At 43.2% G+C, this 24076-nt stretch overlaps 2 protein-coding genes across 7 annotated transcripts; one reads left to right on the forward strand and one right to left on the reverse strand.

Annotated features, from left to right (window-relative positions):
- On the forward strand, positions 1–20099 carry LOC115171147 (mitogen-activated protein kinase kinase kinase 14). 6 transcript variants are annotated; one of them, XM_029727688.1, is made up of 16 exons: positions 1–202; positions 10859–11126; positions 11229–11310; positions 11489–11723; positions 12097–12474; positions 12584–12718; positions 12806–12935; positions 14869–14997; positions 15891–15998; positions 16113–16273; positions 16430–16580; positions 16751–17083; positions 17229–17341; positions 17506–17647; positions 17826–17926; positions 18096–20099. In XM_029727688.1, exons 2-16 carry the CDS (start codon positions 10868–10870, stop codon positions 18258–18260), a joined length of 2622 nt encoding a protein of 873 aa, XP_029583548.1. In that variant the 5' UTR covers positions 1–202; positions 10859–10867; the 3' UTR covers positions 18261–20099. The 6 variants fall into 6 exon arrangements, with proteins under 6 accessions (XP_029583548.1, XP_029583543.1, XP_029583545.1 ...); XM_029727683.1 differs by having other exon boundaries at positions 2–202; positions 12094–12474; XM_029727685.1 differs by having other exon boundaries at positions 2–202; positions 10862–11126; positions 12094–12474.
- Positions 19406–23965, reverse strand: LOC115171149 (apoptosis regulator BAX). Its single transcript, XM_029727689.1, has 6 exons — positions 23870–23965; positions 22077–22125; positions 21252–21416; positions 20996–21131; positions 20666–20770; positions 19406–20534 (listed from the first exon to the last, which is right to left on the reverse strand). Exons 1-6 carry the CDS (start codon positions 23898–23900, stop codon positions 20436–20438), a joined length of 585 nt encoding a protein of 194 aa, XP_029583549.1. The 5' UTR covers positions 23901–23965; the 3' UTR covers positions 19406–20435.
- Between the last annotated feature and the right edge of the window lie 111 nt (positions 23966–24076).

Raw genomic sequence — 24076 nt, forward strand, 5'->3', positions numbered from 1 at the left:
TAAAGTAATTGTACACAAGAACCACACACTTCCTCCGTTCAAACCTAATTTCGAAAACGATCATGTACTTTCGATTTTCAGATCTACACCCCTCCGATGACGCAATCCTAATTTTCAACGTTGGACATTTTTAGCGAACTGTGTAGATGCTGAAAACAGCCGACGCCTTTTATTATTGTAAAAACAACAGACCTGAACAAAGGTAAGTCAATATGAACTATAAAGATATCAAAATTGAATATGCCCACAAGATTAATAACTTTCTTAGCAAATGGGTTGAAGTACATTTGAAATGGCGGAGGAAAAGGAGGTGAAGTGAAGTCGCGTCAACATTTTTCTCGACCATTGCATAATGATAATTTTTATGAAACGACGTAACGTTAATTACTTAAGAACTTCTTAGTTGTTACATTTAAGATAACAAATGACCCAGGTAGATGTTATGCACGAAGTTGCCACATAAGCTATTACAGTAGATATTGCCAGATATTACAGTACAGTACATGGCCTGTTGACGATAGTAATCTTCTGACCCGGGTGCTTTGTTAAGAGCCGCCAACGCTTGCTACAAACATGAACACGTATCGCTTGCAGAACGTTTTTTGGAAACATAAGGAACGTATCTTCCAGATCAGAGAGAAATAACCTTTTGCTTTCATAAAACAAAAGTTGAAATTACTACACACCTTTATTGGGTTCGTGTTCCCACACGCCCAAATTTATCTCCAATATACATCGCTTGTTTATGTAAGACATAGCTAATTAGCCCAGGTGACCACCTATCTAATGCGCTCCGAACACGTGTGGAAGTGTAGTTCTTCAACAGGAGGCTTGCACAGCTTGTGGATCTGTGCAAAACTCTACAGTAAGTGTATCTTTCTTATTTGAAGGATTCTTTCTCGCTGATATGAAAGACAAGGGGCATATCAACATATGTTTCGAAAACCGGTTGGAAAGTCATGATTGTTGACTTTTTTAAACTTTAAAACACAGCATCGGAATTGTATACTGAACAAAAATATAAACCCAACATGCAACAATTTCAAAGATTTTACTGAGTTACAGTTTATATAAGGAAATAGTCAATTGAAATAAATTCCTTAGGCACTAATCTATCGATTTCACATGATTGGGAATACAGATTTGCATCATTTGGTCACAAGTTTGGGTTTGGAACACAAAACCAGTCACTGTCTGGTGGTGTGCCCACCATTTGCTTCATGCAGCACGACACATCTCCTTCACATAGAGTTGATCAGGCTGCTGATTGTGGGCTGTGGAATGTTGTTCCACTCCTCTTCAATGGCTGTGCGAAGTTGCTGGATATAGTCTGGAACTGGAACACGCTGTCGTACACGTCAATCCAGAGCATCCCAAACATGCTCAATGGGTGACATGTCTGGTTAGTATGCAGGCCATGGAAGAACTGGGACATTTTCAGCTTCCAGGAATTGTGTACAGATCATTGTGACATTGGGCTGTGCATTATCATGCTGAAACATGAGGTGATGGCGGCAAATGAATGGCACGACAATAGGCATCAGGACCTCGTCAGGATATCTCGTCACGGTATCTCTGTGCATTCAAATTGCCATAGATAAAATGCATTCTCCGTAGCTTATGCCTGCCCATAACATAACCCCACCGCCACCATACACGTGGTCTGCGGTTATGAGGCCGGTTGGACATACCGCCAAATTCTCTAAAATTATGTTGGAGGCAGTTTATGATAATTTAATGTTAATTTCTCTATCTGGCAACAGCTGTGGTTGACAGTGCTGCAGTGAGAATTGCACGCTCCCTCAAAACTTGGGTTTTTCATGCTAGCAGTTTAATTTAGTCTAGTAGGCTATTTTTGGACAAGTTGCTGAATTTGATAAGCCAATTGGCCTATCAACCCTCTACCAGTTGTCTGTACAGGGTCTGCTATATATATAGGCTTGGGCAGTATACCGTATACCAATACAGCAGAGAAATTGAGTCTCACGCTTTAACGCTCTTAGTTGTTGTCGAAATTAACCCACTATGCTGTTTACTTTCTGCATCTACGTGCGTCATATCACTGATTCTACTTTATAAACACCTGCAGTCAACTTTTGCAATTCTCCAGGAAATAAAGCAGATCGCATTCACCTCTTACATTATTTTACATTATGAAGCTTACTGGTAGTTCCCAGTCACATGTTGTTATTACAAGCACACAAAGACAAGAGACCGAAGCCTTTAGAGTCACTCACTGTTGTGCAGCAAACACCATAGCATAGTTACAGTATTGAATTCACAACTAAATGTTTGCAGCTAGATATAACTATTAAGTTAACTGTCTATAATGTGCTAAATGCTCTGCAGTTGTGCATTTGGTTTGCTGACATAGTAGCTAGTTATCTATCAAGCTTGGTAGCCTAGTGGTTAGAGCGTTGGACTAGTAACTGAAAGGTTGCAAGATCTGAGCTGACAAGGTAAATAAATCTGCACCTGAACAAGGCAGAACCCATTGTTCCTAGGCCGTCATTGAAAATAGGAATTTATTCTTAACTGACCTGCCTAGTTAAATAAAGGTCAAATAAAAAAACATGAAATAAAAACTTCACTCCATTGATCTTTGTGGGTGGAGTGGGATTTTTGGAGTAGCAAAAACCTTTTTGTAACATGGGCCCACTCTCATTCACAAGGGGGGCGATAGCAACGTTTTTTCATTTTGTGACTTTCCTTGCTAGTAGTAGCTAGCTGGCAGCTACAGATATAATAAGAACTGGAGACTGCATCCAAGATGTCCAACCGTTGTTTTCAAGGTAGATCTACTCACGTTCACACGCGCCGATTCATGGACTCGGTTGCATCCTATTTATACAGCCAACATCTCATACGCACAGGGAGCAGCCATGACGTCATCCAAAAACATGGCAGACATTGGATGAATATAACATTTTAATATCTTCGGCTGTGAGTGATGGAAAAAAATCAGCCTCAACGACAATTATTTGAATAATTAAAGTAATGATTTGTGCACAAAGGTGATGACTGAAGTGTTTTATTAGGAATTTTCTAATCTGACTTCTCAATGTGTCCATCTATGGAAATGATCTTTCTGGGCCGGGCATCAGTTAAACTGCAGTATCGAAGCCGAACCTTTTCGAAACCGTGCTTTTAGACTGGAACCCTGGCCCTGGGCAGCCTGGCTAGCTAACTTTAACCTGGCTAAAAACATAACAAGCTAGCTAGCCTTTGTGAAATAATCAGATTTATAATTTAAAAAATATGGCCTGGAAAATATTCTTATACATGCCGATGTAACCTAAAACATGATCCCAGTTTGATATGCTGCTTGTGTATTCATTCCCATATCAGCTACAAATAGAATGTCATCATGTTGGGAGAAAAAAAGCACATGGTTCGCTAGTTGGCTACAGCAGGTTCTACCATTTCATAATAATAACTAGTTATTACTGTAGTTATTACTTTTAAACGAAATACCTTTTTGGGTTGATTCACGATGTTTGGTTTAACTGTTTAAATAGTCGCTGAGATTATATTTGGTTATCAATGCAAAATAGGTTACTTTGATGCAAGGATGGGCATTTTACATTTTTCACATGTATTCACATGTTTTTTTTTAGAGTACTCAAATTTTTGAACACAAGGCCTGCGCTGGAAAGAAATATGCGCGCATTTATCTATAATTTATCATAACCATTACAGACCATTACAAATCCTAATTGCTAAATTGCCCCATATACAGTACCAATCAAAAGTTTGGACACACCTACTCATTCCAGAGTTTTTCTTTATTTTCTACATTGTAGAATAATAGTGAAGACATTAAAACTATGAAATAACACATATGGACTCATGTAGTAACCAAAAAAAGGTTAAACAAATCAAAATATATTTGAGATTCTTCAAAGTAGCCAAACTTTGCCTTGATGACTGCTTTGCACACACTTGGCATTCTCTCAACCAGCTTCATGAGTTAGTCACAAATGCACATTTGTACAACCAGCTTCATGAGGTAGTCACAAATGCACATGTACAAATGGAACACTAGAGTCAAAGCAAATTAAAGTTGTCTTCAAGACAAAATAAATAAAACAATTGGGACAAAATATAACTGTGATCCCTGGTTAAAGAACAAGCTTTGACGTCTGTTCAAGTACTCGAGTAGCCTATATAGCCTAAAGATCAGATCAAGGAGCCAAGCGACAACACTGCCCCCACTGTGGAAGGAATGATACAGCGTGTCTTAATTTTCAGGAAGTAAAAAAGTAAGTAAAATGCCGGAGCCTATTACAAAGAGACGCTCCTTTTGTGCCGAAAAATGATATTGCAACACTCCGAATCGTACGTCTGCGTAGAGCTTGTAGTAAGCTTAAGTGGTTAGCTTTTTGCAATCAAGGTCCTCTTGGTAACAGAAGAGAATCCCCTCCTGGATCAAGAGGCTTGCTGTCTAATATTCATTTTTTTTGCGTGCAACAAACAGTGACTAACATTTTTTAGTTACTTGTATAACTGTATGACCTGGGATGTCTGTCCTCCAAATAGTTTATGTAAAAGGTTTGCATGTTAGCATTAAGCTAGCATTTGCTATGGGATTGTACATGTACTTGTTAGCATTGATAACCTTCTGATTGAAAATAGCGCCCCTTGTGTGTTTTAGTGCCGGTATTACAGGATGGCACAAAGTCGGTATGATGGCACAAGGTCGGTATGGGGGTTATACTTGCCTAACATATGGAATTGTATTAAGATGTGTAAGGCTCGGGCGTCGTGGGTGAGGAATCAAAACGCCGGAAGCAGCAAGCACAGGGTAGTGGCTTTTTAATGGGTCAAGATGCGAACACACACAAGCCACCCCAAACAGCGAATAGCGCACACACAAAACAAAGTGCCCCAAACACAGGGGAAAACACATGCCGCGCAAAACTAACGCACAAGCGTAAACACAAGCACACAAACAGGAATGACAATCCCGCACAATGAGAAGACGGACCAGCTAATAATTATAGCCCCGCTAATCACCCCCACTACGAACAGGTGCAAACACTCACAAAAGGGGGGAAAACAAAAAAAGGGAATCAGTGGCAGCTAATAGGCCGGTGACGACGACCGCCGAGCGCCACCCGAGCAGGAGGGGGCGCCACCGTCGGTGGGAATCGTGACAAGATGGTCATACCAAGAATCATTTAGCTATTTGATTTAACCTCCCTGGGCAAGGTGGGACGCTAGTCAACAGCCAGTGGAATCGCGTGGCGCAAAATACAAATACCTCATAAATGCTATAACTTCAATTTCTCAAACATATGACTATTTTACACCATTTTAAAGACAAGACTCTCGTTAATCTAACCACACTGTCCGATTTCAAAAAGGCTTTACAGCGAAAGCAAAACATTAGATTATGTCAGGAGAGTACCCTGCCAAAAATAATCACACAGCCATTTTCAAAGCAAGCCTATATGTCACAAAAACCAAAACCACAGCTAAATGCAGCACTAACCTTTGATGATCTTCATCAGATGACACTCCTAGGACATTATGTTATACAATACATGCATGTTTTGTTCAATCAAGTTCATATTTATATAAAAACCGCTTTTTACATTAGCATGTGATGTTCAGAACTAGCATACCCACCGCAAACTTCCGGTGAATTTACTTAATTACTCACGATTAACGTTTACAAAATACATAACAATTATTTTAAGAATTATAGATACAGAACTCCTTTATGCAATCGCGGTGTCAGATTTTAAAATAGCTTTTCGGCGAAAGCACATTTTGCAATATTCTGAGTAGATAGCCCGGCCATCACGGCTAGCTAATTTGGCACCCACCAAGTTTGGCCCTCACCAAACTCAGATTTACTATAAGAAAAATTGGATTACCTTTGCTGTTCTTCGTCAGAATGCACTCCCAGGACTTCTACTTCAACAACAAATGTTGTTTTGGTTCGAAATAATCCATAGTTATGTTGAAATAGCTCCGTTTTGTTCATGCGTTCAGGTAACTATCCGAAGGGTGACGCGCGAGCGCATTTCGTGACAAAAAAAATCAAAATATTCCATTACTGTACTTCGAAGCATGTCAAACGCTGTTTAAAATCAATTTTTCTCATAAAATAGCGAGCGATAATATTCCAACCGGGCGACGTTGTATTCGTTCAAAGAGAGAAAGAAAAACATGGAGAATTCACATGAACGCGCATCTCCAGTGTCACTGTTCTCAGCCTGACCACTCACAAAATCTCCTGCTGTTTTTCGCCCAGAGACTGGAGAGACGTCATTCCACTTTCTGGCGCCTTCTGAGAGCCAATGGAAGTCTTAGAAAATGTCACGTTACAGCAGAGATGCTGTATTTTTGATAGAGATGCCAATGAAGGAGAACAAATTGTCAGACAGGGCACTTCCTGTATGGAATCTTCTCAGGTTTTGGCCTGCCATATGAGTTATGTTATACTCACAGACACCATTCAAACAGTTTTAGAAACTTTAGAGTGTTTTCTATCCAAATCTACTAATTATATGCATATTCTCGTTTCTGGACAAGAGTAGTAACCAGTTTAAATCGGGTACGTGTTTTATCCGGCCGTGCAAATACTGCCCCCTAGCCCCAACAGGTTAAACACATATTTAACCCATTCATTTTTTTAACTGGTACCTGGTTACCTTCAGACGAGTCCTGTGACACTTGTGGGGGTCGTAGAACAAAACAGAGAGCAACATCAGTGATTAAAAAGTGAGTATACACAATGCCCACTGAAAAGAATAGTGGGTATACAGCATATAGCCCCCACTACACCACTGGGCTAAAGTCTTCCACTCAGGGACCAGACGCAAACCTGGTGAAATGACAAAGAGAAGCAATGTCCTTCTCTATGTCTATGTCTATGATGCATTTTTAGCACCAGAGTGAATAGCTGTTGTCTTTCTGGCGTGTAAAGGATATGTTGCTATGCACAGAGGCCTTCACCCCCTCTGATACCCTGCGTTATTCACTCATTGAGACATTCATTTTGGATTCCCATGAGTTGCTTGCTAGTCACTGAATGAATGCCTCGTAACAGTGATCTGTGAGGGACTGGGGGGCCCAGAAGTACTGGCAGGTATCCAGGAATGGTGGAGGCGTACTGGTGTGTTAAATTATCCAGGTCCTGCAGGAGAGGAGCCCTCGGCTGTCCTTACTCAAGCCTCTGGTATTCTGCTAATCTGAGTGGGTGTATATGAGTCAGTGGTCATTGTGTGTCTGTGTGTATCCATCCTGAATCTTTTCAGCAGTTCCATCTGTAGCAGTCCTCTATTTGTTCCTTTCTTTGTTGTATCCTCTACAGTCTACATTCACTCCCCCAGAATCTAGCTGCCATTTTTGGATCCCCTTTCCACCCCTCCTCCCATTCCTGTCCTTTCTGCCCCCACATTCTCTCACTCCTCTACCAAGATTCCAACTGTCCCCCACCCCTCTGCTCACTGAGTATCATGCTCATGTTTTTCATGCATGTGTTTTTGATAGGGAGTCGAGAGGTCCTCAAACACAGTTACATTGTCACATTGACAGTTAGGCAGGGGCCTACATTGTTATTACAAAGTTGTTACATTGCTGTAATAACACAACATAGAGAAACAAAAAACTGAATCTGCACAGTTTACCAAATACTGAGTACAGCTAGGGGAGGACTTACTTTATATATCACAATGACTGGTCTCTATGGTCAGAGTGGTTTTCTGGGCTGTGGAGTGCAGCTCTACAACCTATCATTAGCCTGTAGTTCTCATAGTTTAACCTCTTCAAGAGGTTTTTAAGAGGGCAAATGACTGGTGAGTGATCCATCAAGGCCAGTGGATGTAGGCTAATCCCAGGATAGAAAATTATCACATTCACTCTGTTTAAGCGATCACAAGTAAGATTAAGCAAGGGTCAAGGGTGATGATAAATTCATATACTCTAGGCTACTTGCTTTAAGCTGTCACACACTGCTATGATTTGATACAAGAGTTGGCTGTTTGACATGTCCAAATGTGGTCCCTGAGTTTCCTTGCCCTTTAGTGGCTCTGTTCTGAGTCATTTGTTGTTTCTCTCTCAAAAAAGAGGAAACCAAAAAAGGAAGTGAGGTTTTCCTAAACTCAAGAAGGTGGCCGACCTTTTCCTTGCTATGAGTTAAAACCTCACAATTCTCACATGTAATCCTCATGGGTCAATCTGATGTTGTTTTATTTATTAAAATGATTATAATAAGAAGGGAAAACAGCAGGGGCTAAAGGTCTGGAGTTCAACACCCATAACTAAAAATCATTGATAGCAGCATCATTGATTTATGGGAGCACATAACTTTGGCTATATGCAGAACAGAACCAGGGTGTTCCTGTGGACATGATTGATGCGACTACTCTGGCCTGATGGGATCAAGTGGCTTATTCATGCATCATCGTTTGCTTGGTATTTGACCGTGAGTGTGTTTTAAGAGCATATCCCTGAACCCTGACCCCTTTCTGCAGCCCCGACGCGGCACAATGAGAGGCTTAAAGTGTGTCCAAAGAGTATAACATAGTCTAGTACATAACTAACACGTGGCCCCTTACTTTGGGGAATTAGATCTTCAGGGTCTGTTGTTTTGGGTCCCAAATGAACATTTAAAGAGTTAGACAGGTTAGATTTGGACACTGTTGGGTGCGCTTTTTAATAATGTGCTCTAATTTTCCCATTATTTAGGGAGAGTGAAAATGGGACAGAAAGACACTGAGAACAAGCGAGAGAAAGAGAAAGTGCAGAAAGAGCAAGACAGCCCTGCTGCTGCAGGGAAAAGAGGGAGGGTGGATGTGGGGAAGTGAGATGGATTTCCCGTAAATCACCATCAACCAATCACAGCTCCTACCCAGGTTGGCAGTGGGCCAGTGGGATCAAGCAACACCAAGCAACCGAGATACACAGCAAGATTACAGACTGAAGTAGAGAGAGAGAGAGAGTCGAAAGAGACCTATATTACAGAGAGTGAGTTATCATTTGGAAGGATAGGGGTATTTACTGCAGAATATTTGACTTCAGTTTAGTTTAATGAAAAACGGATAACCAGAAGAGACTGCAGACCTGCAATTCGGACCTGCCTCTGTCGGTAGGTCTATGTTTCCTTCCTCAATGTCTATTTTTCTGTCCAGTTCTTTGTCAAAGGGCCTGTTTTTACTTCCGCCCCACTTGATTTCAGTTAGGGTGTGGTGCTGTGTTTTGGAGGAGGGGTACGTGTGCGGAGCTCTCGCTTTAGCAGGAAGTGATGATCAGTGAATGAGAAAGCTGGTGTGCCTGATCAGAGTCTGGGTTAGACAAAGTGTGTGTGGAGGAGGGGAATGAGAGATTGACAGGAAAGTGGAGGAAAATTCACTAAACAGTGTGGAGTGTTTGTTTTGAATGCTATACAGGTTCTAAGAAATTTCGACCGCGATTTGCATATCCGGGTATAATCAAATCAAATGTATTTATATAGCCCTTCGTAGATCAGCTGATATCTCAAAGTGCTGTACAGAAACCCAGCCTAAAACCCCAAACTGCAAGCAATGCATGAGAAAGAAGCACGGGTAGTCGAGTATTTACATAGCATTTACCCTGGCAGTCAACCTGAGCTTGGCGTGTCATAAAGGGAACAGGGCACCTGTCTAAGGGAAGATCAAAAGTGAGGGGGAAAGATAGACTCCTGTGAAGTGCTGGCACACTGATGCAACATGCAGCAACCCTAGCTCTACAGCTCTCCGCTTACAGTGCTCACTAGGCGGGCCTAGGTCCAAAGCCTCTCTGGCCTTTCTCTACTGAATTAAACATGCTCAGATCAGAGGGGTTTTCATTTGAAAGACATACTCCATGCTTGATGCTTGTTAACTGACAATACAGACATGAATACAGCATACACCTATATCGCTGGTATACAGACAGAAATCATGCCATATTTGACCATAGTCTAGCTCATTGTATCTTATCCCAGTAGTTTTCAAGTGTATTTTGTCAGACTTTCAACTCAAGGTATAAATCTTGGCAGGTGTTGTGCACATTGTTTTGTGCTGCTCAACCTATTTTGTGCCCTCCAACACACACACACACACACACACACACACACACACACATTATATTCTGTGGAACTGAGGCAGTTCTGTTCCTTGAGCATGCCATGTAGCAGTCTTTACAACACAACTACTTCCTGGTGTTAACTACACAGTTGTAACTGTCAAAACAAGGCCGTGATCGAGTTTCCTGTTTCATTCACTCACCGCAAAACGTGAAGTTTCAGCAGAGAAGGAGTTGCAATCAAGTTTCTGTGTCAAGCATACACTTCCTCCATGTTGAGAAAGTGATATGTTTCAAATCAAATCAAATTTTATTGGTCTCATGCACCGAATACAACAGGTGTGGTCTTTACCGGGAAATACTTACTTACGAGCCCATTCCCAACAATGCAGAGTTAAAAAGTGCAAAAAATATTTGCTTTGGAACGAGGCGCAATACAAGGCAGAGATAAACAATTACTAGATTGACTTGTTTCACTGCCGCACAAAGCCGGCCATTATTCCATTCTTAGCAGGTGAGAAGTTCAGTTGGCATGAGGGAGGCTCTTTCCAGAAGTTAACAAGCTATACTGGGGTTTTTGATTACCCAGTCGCTGTCCCTGCAATCACAAGCTCTGCTCCGCTCTCTGCTAATGGACAGGTGTAAGGATCGCTTAGATTAGCAAGTTGGTTGTTGTGGAGATGTGCTTCAAATGAAGTGCTGTACACTGAGCTGTTCAAGGACGGACCGTTTTGAATAGTCCAACCAACAGCGAAGTTAGTAAACAGGATAAAACCATGTTTTATTCTGAATTGACATAATTTTCTGTTTCCTTCTTCAGCAGGTGAGAATGGCGGTGAATCAAAGGATCTTTAACTCGACCAGACCATTCTCAGGGTCACCCCAAATAGAGCTGAAGGGGTCTTACCCAAGCCTCCCCAGCCCAGAAGACAGGACGAGTGACGAGGAGGGGAAGGAGAGCGAAGGGGACTTCATGGCTTGTTTAAAACCCAGACTAATTCAAGTCCTAACACAGGGCACAGCAGAACAAGTGGGTGAAGCAGGTCCACTGAACTATCAGAAGAACTCGTTCATAGCCCAGGCTGAATGTGAGTATACTAAGGATGGACGATACTAGTTTTGATAGAATTAATTACAGAGAGAGAGAGAGAATGGCACCAAGCTAACACCTGCTGTCTGTGCTTCCCCAGGTGAAACCCAAGACTCCCAGCAGTTCAGCCCTTCCTGCTCCGAACGCTCCTATGTCGGGTCCCCCAACTGCTTAATCAACCGGTATGACCTCACTTATCCCTCCATAACACACTCCAACATTATCTCTCCTTCCAACTATCTCAATCTTTGGTTTTCTTCTTTAGCTACAAAGCATTAGTAAAACCACTAATGTCTTCTTACAGTTTCGGTTTTCGTGACAGTACTGTATTCACACAGGCATTGCTGTTGTCTTCCACAGGGACTCATCAGAGCACAACAATGTGGCGTGTTCCACTGCAGCCTCCAACCAGGACAAACCAGGCTCCCCGGCCCACTGCTCCCCCAGGAAGAAGCCAAGGAAGAAACAGAAGAGGAAGGAGAAGAAAGAGGAGCAGAGGGAGACAGGGAAGCAGAGACAGAGACGTAGAGTACCTTCTGGTGTCCCTGAGCAGGAGACCCAGACTGGCAGTTCTCCTCAACTGATCCAGACCCAGGTAAGATGAGCACTCTCCCTGTAACATCCTACCGTCAGACACAAAATGGATGACGTTGAACTCTAGTTGAACTTGAAGTGCCTTTCTTATGATTCATAGTCTGTAGTATGAACCGTAGACAGTCTCATATGGTGTTTGAGCTTCTATCAGCAAACATCCTAGCACAAACATTAGCTTTCCAACCGGGAGGAAGTGATTCAGAGAACTCTTGACTGTCTGACAAAGCTTCCTTTCAGGTGTCCATAGTCTTGAAGCCTCACCCACATAGATAGTTGTCAGTGTCAGTATCATCACCTGGAGGTGAAAGTTCTTTCCTGGCAGACTGTCACCTTTAATCATCTGGTGGTTGGTTTGTCTTCCTCCCCTTTAGGAGGACGCTTCAGAGCCCCTAAGTAACATCAGCACTTCCTACAGTAGCAGTATCCCGAGTTTAGAGGCGCATGACACAAGACGCCCCCCTTACCCCCTCCAGGACTGCAACAGGGGCCCCAGCCATTCCCACCCCTGCTGGGGCCCCCAGGTGTTTAGCCCCTCCTGCAACCTCTCCACCTATGGGCAGGAGAGTGACTCGGACTCTCCTCTCAGCAGTGTGGGAGACTGTTCGTTGGCCCTAGCAGGGCTCAGGGGCAGTGTCAGTCAGGAGGACCGATGCTACGCAGGTCCCTTCTGCAAAGACGTGGAAAGGGATGTCAGGGAGAAGGAGGGAGAAGTCTCAGAGACTGACACCAACGAGGGCCTGATCTTCAATGAGGTAACTTTCCAGACTGCAATAGTTGTCGATAAATGCGGTTGTTTACTTGTGGCTTTTTCTGATTCCTCCTTATTCACTCAGCCAATTGTTCTCTCTTATTTCCTATTAGAATATTCAGCCTGTGAATTATGAGTACAGGGAGGGGAAGGACTACAGCCTCTGCAAGTGTATCAACACAGGGTCATACGGGGAAGTGCACAGTGTGCAAGACAACAGAACACACTTCAGATTTGGCGCCAAAAAGGTACAACAGCACTTACACTCTGTGTGTACATTACCTGTGCGTTATCTCCCACTATTGAGAACTATTGAACTCTCTCCTCCCTCCCAGATTCTCCTGAAGAGTTTTAGTAGTGAGGAAGTGGGTACGTGGAGTGCCCTGAAGTCTCCTCGCGTGGTGGAACTCTTCGGAGTGATCAGAGAGGGGCCCTACGTCGTCCTCTTCATGGACCTCAAAGCTGGTGAGCTATACACTATACTGTACCTACACTATACTGTACCTATACTGTACTGTACCTCGATCTCAGGCAGTGACCTGGACGCTAGTTATGCGCGGGCCAGCTTTTTGTTCACCTGCACCCGCCCACAATTGCTAATAACCCATCCACAACTGCCAGACTATATGTGATAAAGTGACAATCTGAGGCCCGACCCTAACGCGCTAACATAGAAAAATGCTGTAGGCTACAGTCAAAGACAGTGGAATGATTTTTTGACAGGGGGTGCAGATTTTCTCCTGATTTTAGATATGTTTCTGCTTATAATTTCTGACATTTTGGTAGACTATTTGTTAGTCAACTTGTCTAAATAGATGCAGCTTCTCTTCTGTCATTTTATGTTGCCCTCAAAGACTATATTAACCCCTGCTCACCAGATTGTCATAAATCAATAGAATGAATGCTTTAATCTAGTTGACATCGGTAAAGTTTTTCTCTGTCATCTTCTTTCATGGAGCAAAGGCGTTTAGGGACCAAAAAATAATAATAATAATAATAATTAAAGGGGGAATATTTTATGTGGTTGAAATTCTATCAGCTTTAATGATGCTGATAAAGATAGATACCATCTGTAGAGGTACTAACTGAGCATTTGCATTCTCTCAAGATGCTGAAAGAAAGAAATCACATTTCTCCACTCCTGTTCCTGAGTCAGAATTTTGCCTACATTTGGTGTATCATGTTACTGCAATAAATCCTTAATTTTGCAGGAGTTAATATTAAGGCTATGTGAGAGGTTATAGACCTACAGTCAGTATCCAGATTTCAGTTTCCATTTAACCCATCTGAACAGTAGGCTACAGTTCCCTTGAACTTCCCTATTTGAAGTCCCCGTCTTGTGACTGTTGAACGTGTATAGCGCCTCACAATCATCACACATTTCCCACTTCACCAAATATTTTCCCAACATTACTTTTCTGGCACTCCTTTCTCTTTATATTCAACATTTCGAAGCTTTTCTCTTGTTGAATTAAACTCCTTTTTGCCTCCGTGGATTGACGTAACCTTTTAATAATAGTTTTTTTACAAATTACCCCTTTTTCTCCCTAATTTCGTGGTATCCAATTGGTAGTTACAGTCTTGTCTCATCGCTACAACTCCCGTACGGACTTGGGAGAGGCGAAGGTCGGGAGCCGTGCGTCCTCCATAACACAACCCAACCAAGCCGCACTGCTTCTTGACACAACGCCCACTTAACCCTGGAAGCCAGCCGCACCAATGTGTCGGAGGAAACACCGTACGCCTGGCGACAGCGTGCACTGCGCCCGGCCCGCCACAGGAGTCGCTAGTGCGCGATGGGACAAGGACATCCCTGCCAGCCAAGACCTCCCCTAACCCAGACGACGCTGGGCAAATTGTGCGCCGCCCCATGGGTCTCCCGGTCACGGCCGGCTGCGACAGAGCCTGGACTAGAACTCAGAATCTCTAGTGACACAGCTAGCACTACGATGCAGTGTCTTAGACCGCTGCACCACTCGGGAGGCCGACATAAACTTTTTTGCCCGTTCCCAAAAGCATGTGGTTATTGGCATGTAGGCTATTTGGCGCTAGTACAGTTAGACCCCTAGGTTTATGCACTAATGCCAGGTAGCCTAAAATAATTAAAGAACATCCTCAATGTAGCCTATAGATATAAATTGCGCAGGAATGACACATTTATGGATTTTTAAAGGTATTGTTTTCTCTTTATTCAACCCGCCCGCTACCCACCCGCCCTTCATCCACACAATATTTAATGACCCTAAACCCGTCCGGGTTATGAGTCAACCAGGGCATCACTACTAGACGCCTCTGTTAGAGTTTCTCGAAGAATGCCTCAGATCACCACTATGATTTTGAGGTGATTTTCCATCACCCACTGACCCCTCCTGCCCTCTTCTCTCTTATCTGCTTCTAGGCTCTGTGGGTCAGCTTATTAAAGAGAGGGGTCGGCTACCTGAGGACCTGGCCCTGCACTACCACTGTCAGGTCCTGGAGGCGCTGGAACACCTGCTGAAGAGACGAGTGCTGCATCTGGACATAAAGGGTAGGCCGAGACATGAGATAATGAAAAATGACTGACTTATGAACAAAACTACAGCAGAAGGTTCATAAAACACACGGTAACTAAATGTCTGGGCACGTAGACTGACTGGTGATGACACTAGGCATTTTCAAACTAGGTTTGATTACGGTGTTTGATTATGGCAGCTATTAAAACAGTAATTACAAGACTTGTGTCTTGACAGTTGACACATGTAAAGAGAAATAGAAGAAGCAGACGTTCAGGATATTCATATTTTGATTCATATTTCGCCTTGGTGAGAGTAAGTTCTTTCTCAGTTGTTTTTGCAGTTGTTATGCGGAACACAAGAGTCGCAGATCGTGTCTTGATCTCCAGCACCTGTGTTGTGAAACCAGAGCACCACAGGCTGAGAATGCGCCAAGCCGGGAATTTCCCACAGCGTGACTCACCGCTGCTCTTTAGAGGGCGCATGCGCTCGCCAGACAGAGAGAGGGAGAGACAGAACTAGAGGAAGAGAGAGAGCGACAGAGCAAAGGATAGACAGTCGGAACCACATGGCTCAGTGCTCAGACGCCACCTGGTGTCAGATATGCCACACCACAGGCACAGATACAACAGGGAGGTTTTGCCAAGTCACCTGCTGCCTGCCTGTCTATAATGCTATAAGCCCCAGATTCATTCCTTCCCCAACAGCTGTTTCTTAATAGCCAGCATGACTTGGATTTGACTCTCTTTTCCCCCTGGTTACCAGAACCTTGCCCCGTCTGAATAGCTACAGTGCTGCTAAATATGGCTGTCTCATCCCAGGATTATAGAACAACAATAACCAAATCCAGTATATAGCCATAGATTAACGTGTGTGTGTGTGTGTGTGTGTGTGTGTGTGTGTGTGTGTGTGTGTGTGTGTGTTGCAGCGGACAATGTGTTGCTGTCAGAGGATGGGAGGGACACTTTTCTGTGTGACTTTGGACACTCGGAGAGAATGGACATTGGTGGACAGAGCCTAAGTGCATCCCAAGGAGGTAGCAAAATATGAACTCAAGACCCCACTAGATAAAAAAGAGGCATACACCAAAAAAATAGTGTTTGACCTGGTTGTCATGTCTGAATTTATACTCTGTGTATGTGTGTGGAAGCAGATCTGAAGGGGACAGAGACACACATGGCCCCGGAGATTGTGAAAGGGGAAACCCGCGGAGCCAAAGCAGACGTGTGGAGCAGCTGCTGCATGTTACTGCACATGCTCAATGGCTGCCAGCCCTGGACACGATACTACTCCCGCCCACTGTACTTCAAGGTATCCTTCAACACAACACCACCCTGTCTTCATACTTGACATGTGACACATATGTAGCTTTTGATGTTTAAAAAAAAAATCGGAGCCAATATTAGGCCTCCGATTGGATTGAATCTTCATGTCGTGGATTGATTGTTCATGTGGCTATGGTTACAGATAGCCAATGAACCACCGCCTCTGAGGGAGATCCCGCCCGATTGCAGTCCCTTCACTGCTGATGTCATAAAGGTGGGACTACAGAAGGAGCCAACCAAGAGGGCCTCCGCCTCGGAGCTCAAGGGAAGAGCAGCCAGAGCTCTGAGAGAAGGTGAGGGTGTAGCACCGCCACTGTTTTTAGATCAATTCTTAGATGTTAAAAACTGTGGCTGTTAACCATGTTCATGTGAATACTGGCTAACAAACCTACTGCTTTTAGATCAGTCCTTAGATGTTATAACTTTGTTATAACTGACTAACAACCCTACTGTGTGTCTTTAGTGGGAGGACTCAGCAGCCCCGTCAGAGGGTCCTATAAGGAGCCCCTACAGATAGATGACAGCCCCAGCCAGTCTAGCCAGCCCTGGCCTCCCTTCAGCAGAGACACCTGCTCTGAGAAGAACCATAAGCTATTGCTGGAATCCATGAACCCAGGGAGCAGGGAGCTGAACAATGATGATGAGGAGGAAGGCAGTGAGGCAGACACAGAGGAGACAACCTCATCTCCAGACTCACCTTGCTCTCTACTGACACAACTCCATGAATGGCAAAATCCCAAGATGGCCGACGTCACCTCCAATGTGTCTGAGCTTGAACTGCGCAAACTGGAGAGAGGTAAGGGTTGTTGCAACATTCTGCATGTTTGCTGTCTGTTAGTCTGTGTATCTTAGTTCATTTTACTTGAAGTATATCTGTGTGTGTCTATATCAACTCAAGTCAACTCCTCTGTTCTTACCGTTCCTCTTCTGCTTGTCTGCAGAGTTCTACCTGACCAGTCTGTCTCAGCTGCACTCAGCAGAAACCCAGGAGCAGCTACTGTCCTGCCTGAGCAGCAGTGACTGTTACTCCAACAGGGACTTATGGGACAGAAAGGTAACCCACCATACAAGCCTGCCATACCTGACATGTTAGATAATATGAACAGCTGTAGTGTGTAATGTGTTTCTGTGGGTTGGTATCTGGACCTCTCGGTCACATTATCAGCCCATTCACGGTTCTCCCTCTCTTTTCCCTGTCTCCCTCCTCCCTGACTACAGGACTCTGGCCGTTGGTCCATCAGCCCAGGTGATGACCTCAGCTCTGGCGTGTTCTCCTACAACAGCCAACCGGATGGACAGATTCTCAGTATGGACTGGCTTGTTCAACAAAGCCACCTGTCTCCACCCCGATGCTTTGAGGGTGAGTGACATCGTTTTCTGACCCTGGAAGGTGCTACAGCTCAGGATGTTTAGATAAGAGGATCATGTCATATTGTTTCCCACTGGATAGGACCACATTCCCATAGATATCATTCATGCTGAGAAAGCATGTGCAGTGCACTCATGTTGGCTGTTTCTCTGCGTTGTGATTGGCTCAGGAGTGGACGTCTGCATCACGGACGTAAATGGGCAAAGCATCCGGATCCGAGAGAAACGTAGGGTGAAGGTGGGTCACATTGCCACGGGGATCAGCGATCAGGTGAGTGAGGACTCATGGTTGACTTTTCAATATGCCTCCCCTGACAAGAAGTCATGCACACTCATATTTTCATTTTGATGCTCTTGTCCTTTTCACAGGCGACTACACAGAGTCCTTCATTACACCACAATAAATATTACACCTGTGTGTCTCTCTCTCTCCCCCCTAGATCTCTGAGAGGGTGTTCACCATGGAGACTCAGGAGCGGGAGCCAGTGGCCCATGATGAGGAGGTGCAGGACTCTGGCCTCCTGCTCCGCTGTGTCCCTGCTCCTGACTACAGCCAGGCCTGGAGATGGAGGGTCAAGGAGGGGGTGCTGGAGACTCGTGACTGAGCCATCAACTCCCCCCATTCATCAGTAGCAGTCTCATCAAGCATCAGGACTGTAGACTCACTCCTGTACGCCTGTCTCAGTCAATCCTGCTTTTTATCAAACTGTGTTATGTATAATCCTTATAAGGATCGTACCCTCAATTTTCACCTAAATGACATACCCAAATCCAACTGCCTGTAGCTCAGGACCTGACACCATTTGAAAGGAAACACTTTGAAGTTTGTGGAAATGTCAAGTTAATGTAGAATATTAACAGCAGGGATTCAATCTTTAGAACCCAGTTCCTACATTTGAATATAAAAATATATTTTATCAAACAAAACTATGCTACATTTTATCTCTGGGACCCTCTGGATGACAAATCAGCAATATTACTGAATGTAAGTACATTATTTACCTTCAGAGGTGAATGTATCAAACCAAGTGCCGTGATAAGTTTTTTGTTGTGCACTCTCAAACAATAAATGGTATTTTTCACTGTAATCGCTACTGTAAATTGGACAGTGCAGTTAGATTAACAAGAATTTAAGCTTTCTGCACATATAAGGCGTGTATGTCCTGGAAAGTTGGATGTTACTTACGTCATTCTAGTCACATTAGCGCACGTTAGCAACAATCGTCCCGGTATAGGGACACTGATCCCATAGAGGATAAAAGGACAAATGTCATGGCTTTCTTATAAATGGATATCTCTGTAAATTACAGCACACACATGTGGTGTTTGTGTTCTCTTTAGAGACAATGGTTAATATGAATAAGCTACAACTGCCTTTTCTCAAAGTAAGGTATGGAAAGTCCAACAGTGCTGTAGACCTAGCATAATTTTATACAGCTGTCCAAAAATGACAGCCCTTTTCTGTACTTAGCTAGAGCACACCCAACAACAGCACTGAGCCAATAGGATGTTAACATCTCAACCCTGTGTACCTTACAGTAACATGAAATAAAAGCTCTAGTCTGGAGAATTTCATATCCATTTGCTGATCAATAGGAAAGATTCAATCCAACTACTGCATTACTACTAGACACTCTCTTTAGATATAATGCTTCCAGTTGAGAATGTGTATAAGCAGGCAATAGTTTTAAATTCATCTCATTCACAACCCACAATCTTTCCCCAAATATGTCACAGCTTAATAATGATCGCAATCCATAAAATGTTTTTATTTTATGTTCATATTACAACATACAAAAACAAACTGTCACTGCAAAAAGATTGTTTCAGGGGACAAGAGTTTTACAAAAGATATATAGAAAAAGTTACAAAATTTGAACAATATCAAAGCAATTTATTGTAGAAATTAAAAAAGGACGAAGGCACTGACAACTTAAAAGAAATAAGAAAACGTTCCCTTATTTGTTAACACATTAACAAGGTGTATAAAAAGAGCATTTGATTGTGAAGGATTATGGTATAGTCTACTTTTAAATAGCCCACCATAGAATACAGTACTTTGAACACTATGCTGAGAGCGAGGTAAACATCTGTGAGAGAAGGACAGTGCTGTGTGTGTGCAGTAGAATTGCGCGCACACACACGCACCTGGAACACCTGTTGATCCTATGATCACACGTAGATGCTCACAGACACACACCCCAAAATGCATACTCTAGCAAAGACATACCATGAAGACGGCTGGAGAGAATGATCAGATAGGAAAAAGGAGAGACTCAATGGGAGAAGTGCAACAGAAATAGAGCACAGCGGGAAAGCATAGGAGATTCTCATGGCTAACCTGAGGGGGGATGATTTAATGTCATCAGTTCATGTCATAAGACTTAAGCAACAAAATGTCATGCAGCGACTTGTTTGTTTGTAAGAAATAAAAATAAATTAATTAAAAGATGTGCCCTGGCCGAGTCTCTATATATCTCTTTCCATCCTTCTCTCCTGTATGTGCGGCTCACATTTTCAGCGGTGTAGGGAACAGAGGTAAGAAGAACTTTGAATCTGACTCGATCCTTTGCCATGGATGGAGGGCAGGAAAGAGGAGTGGTTGATCAGGTCCAAACGTTGCTGTTTTTCCATTCCCAACTCTATTTTTCCTCACCTTTTCCTTCTCCAGAAACAATTCCCATTTACCCTCACATCAGGTCTGTCTCTACTACCCAGTTCTCCTCCCAGTCTTGTGTCCTTCCCTCTTTGTCCTTTCTTCTCTCAGGCTCTCCTCCCCCTCACATCCTGCGGATGACCAGCACAGTGGTAAGAACTCCAGCGAGGAACACACCCACGGTCTGCCAGGTGGGAGTGCCAAAGTAGGAACGGATTCCCTCCTAAGAATTGGGAAGAGACACCATTGTCTTCAACCATCACTACAACTACAATTTCAAAAACACATTTATAAAAAAAAAACGTATGAACCCTGTAAGTCAATGTGGGGAAAGCACATCTACTGATTCCTTACCCAGCCACCCTGCTCCCTAATCCAGTTGATCACATGATCTCGCAGGTAGTCTGTGGCCCAGCTGATAATGGTTCTGATGATGTCGGGGACCTTGGTCAACAGAGCCTGAGGAGAGAAAGACCATGCTGTCTTATTACACAATGAAGAAGACAACTCATCCCAAAACGTAGAAAATGCAGTTCCATTCCAAGCGTTGCGGTTTTCAAAACAGTGAATCTATTCCGACTGAGATGAGCCCCGTTTCCTTTGTCTAACGGAGGACAAGAGAGCAAGAGATTGATTGAGAGAGAAAGGAGAGCTAAATAAAACACAACCACTGACAACCCTCACCTTGATGACCAGCCGACAGGCAAAGTAGAAGAGTGCCACCACCCTGCCCCAGTTGAACTTCCCATCAGAGAAGATCTCACAGGCCACTCTCATAAAAACCTCCTGGCTGGGCTGGAGTGCAGTATCATTTATCATGCTGAATGGAAAAACAAGAGAGATGCTCTGAGTATTGCACAAACTCCAGGGGTCCATTCAAAGTGAATATCGATTCAAGCAAAGAGCTGGAGTCCCTTTCTAAGTCCTTTGTTTAAGATACCTTTGGAGTTGTGTATTGCTATCCAGCTCATCTCCAATCTGCTGCAGGCACAAGGCCAGTTTCTTTTCGTTGTGGTCACACAGCTCACTCCCGCCCAACTGGGTCCGTGACACTAACAACTGAGTACTGCTGTCAGCATGGCGACGAACCCGCTCGTAGATGAAACTGCGAAGAGAGGGTCACGGGTAAACAACTAGCTAGTAAATGTGATCCTTCTGCTAGTATATGTGATCCTTATCTGATTAATCAGGGTGTAACAAACAATTAATTGGTATATACAGTCTGAAACATTGGAGTGCAAAATCTTATAAAATGTTCAGCCAGAATGTTTAATAAAAAAATGTAATTTGAACTTACTCTACTGGTTGTCTGTGCAGTTTGTCCTTCAGATGCTCGAAATTTGAGACAAAATATCCACAGGAAAGTATTGTTTACCAGGCTTTTTAGAGAGCTGGTAGGTCAGATGAATGCGAGCAACGTCTGATCTGTGGTCCGTCAGAAGATTGAAAATACACACTAAAAATACAAGCAAACAGAAACATATACCTACCGGCTCAGTAAAAAGTCTGGTAAACAATACTTCCCTGTGGATATTTTGTCTCAAATTTAGAGTGGCTGAAGGACAAACCGCACAGACAACATGTAGTGTAAGTTCAAATGTAATGTTATTCAACATTCTGGCTTGTAAGGAACATTTACGATTTGGACTCCAATGTTTCAGGCTATATGTACAAATTCAATTGTGTATTACAGCCTGATTAAATCAGACAAATGTGAATAAAGAATAAAGATCAAATTCAGGAGTAAACAAGAAGGTATACTCACTCTGTCAGTAATCTTTTCCCCAGTTCTAGTACCTGATCAGTTCCATTGCCTGAGAACACAAAGCAGCACTGGAGTGAGAGTACTACCAGGACATAAACCAACTGCAGGTAGAGGCAATTTAAGACAATGCCTATGTCTGGGTAGTCTGGCTAACTCTGAACTCTTGAAGTCCTCCTGACTGAGTCACGTAGGCAGCGTCAGCCAGGCTAACATATGGGTGTCTGTGATATCAAAACCGGGCAGTCACAAATATATTATGTAATGGGCTAAACATGATTGAAATGTGACACACAAAGATATTTTTGAACAAGTAGGTACTGAAGTATGCAGGCCTCATGACCAGTTCAGTGTGACATGAATTCATGTGAAAGTTAAAACACCAGCTGGCTCATTTTCAGAAGTAGACTTCTCAGCTGACATTAGTAACAGTTTGGCTGGCCCAAGATGTACTACAGGTAGGTTAGTTGGCAATGACGTTTCGGGAATGACAACAATTAAGAATTGAAGTACAACGACTCATTGGACTGCCACACCTGGCCCTACCAGCCCTACAGGAGGGCAGCTCCCAATCAGCCCAGTCCAAGCTCTTCTGTGCCCTAGCACCCCAATGGTGGAACCAGCTTCCCCCTGCCAATCTTCCCGAAAACATCTGAAACACTACCCCCTCAAAGAGTATCTTAAATAATCCCACAGCCCCCCGCTCTTACTTTGCTGATAGCTACTTCAGAGGAAAAATGTACTTAATATGACTGTGATATGTGGTTGTCCCACCTAGCCATCTTAAGATAAATGCACTAGCTGTAATTCACAATGGACAAGAGCGTCGCTAAATTACTAAAATGCATATTAAACACAGCTAGCTAGCACCCACATACTAGTCTGACGAATCAGTCTGTAATAAACAATTAATTGGTATAAACAGCTTGGAACAAATGCTTGCAAAATCTTGTAAATGTTCCTTGCCAGAATGTTGAATCAAATTACATTTAAACTTACTATACCGATCGTCTGTGTGGTTTGTCCTTCATCTTCATTGCCACAAAATATCCCCAGGAAAGTATTGTTAAACCGACTTTGTAGAGAGCCAGTAGGTATATGGTTCAGTACCAAGGTAAAAGTTGTTTTATATAGGATATTCGCTTCTCTCGCCAATAGCTATTGAACCAAGCATGCCATGACAATGGAAATATATTCTAAATCAGGGAAGGATGGAGAACAATCCGTATCTTTTGTGTGAATTTATCATTTTCTTATCAGATTTCAATCTTCAAAAAGATCTAAGATTAACACACAAAAGGTGTCCATTGTTCTCCATCCTCCCGTGATTCAGATTACAATGTCACAATACTCCATGTCATGGCATGCTTGGTTCAATAGCTATTAACGAGTGAAAACCGAATATCCAATACAAAACAGAATGTTTGGAGTGTATATGTATATACCAATTAACTGTTTGTTACAGACTATCACAATAACGTTACAGGCTTACAAGCTAGCTTGATGAGAAAAGAAAACAAGTTAACTATAATGTAGCTTTCCCAGATAGATAGATAGCTAGCTAGCTTACCTAGTTATGTGTATGGGCATGTTTCAGAGATGGGATGGCTGGGTGTTATGCTAGCGAGTTAACCAGCTGGCTAGCTCGACGCGGCTGGGTCCAACCGGCAACAAACCTCAATTCTTTAACAAGTCAACTAAACGATGACAAATGCTTTTTGTTCCGGCTCACGCTAATTACGATATCAGTGCCACGGTTCCGTATCGATTGTGTTTATCTTAGTTATGTCACTTACCTGAATCGCCTCCTCCCGACGGCGTAGCCATCTTGTAACGTTACTAAGATTACTTTGAGTATGCTTCCGCCTGCAGTCATGTGACATATGTTTACAGTAACAGAGGAGTGGCTTCGTGTTGCTCGTTCATGAATGCCAGCTTGTAAGAGCACTACGCAGAGGGCCGATAACATTTATGAGTAGTCAATTTACAAAACACTAAGAGTA

The sequence above is a fragment of the Salmo trutta genome, chromosome 32 (assembly GCF_901001165.1).
Source record: "Salmo trutta chromosome 32, fSalTru1.1, whole genome shotgun sequence".
Lineage (NCBI taxonomy): Eukaryota > Metazoa > Chordata > Actinopteri > Salmoniformes > Salmonidae > Salmo > Salmo trutta.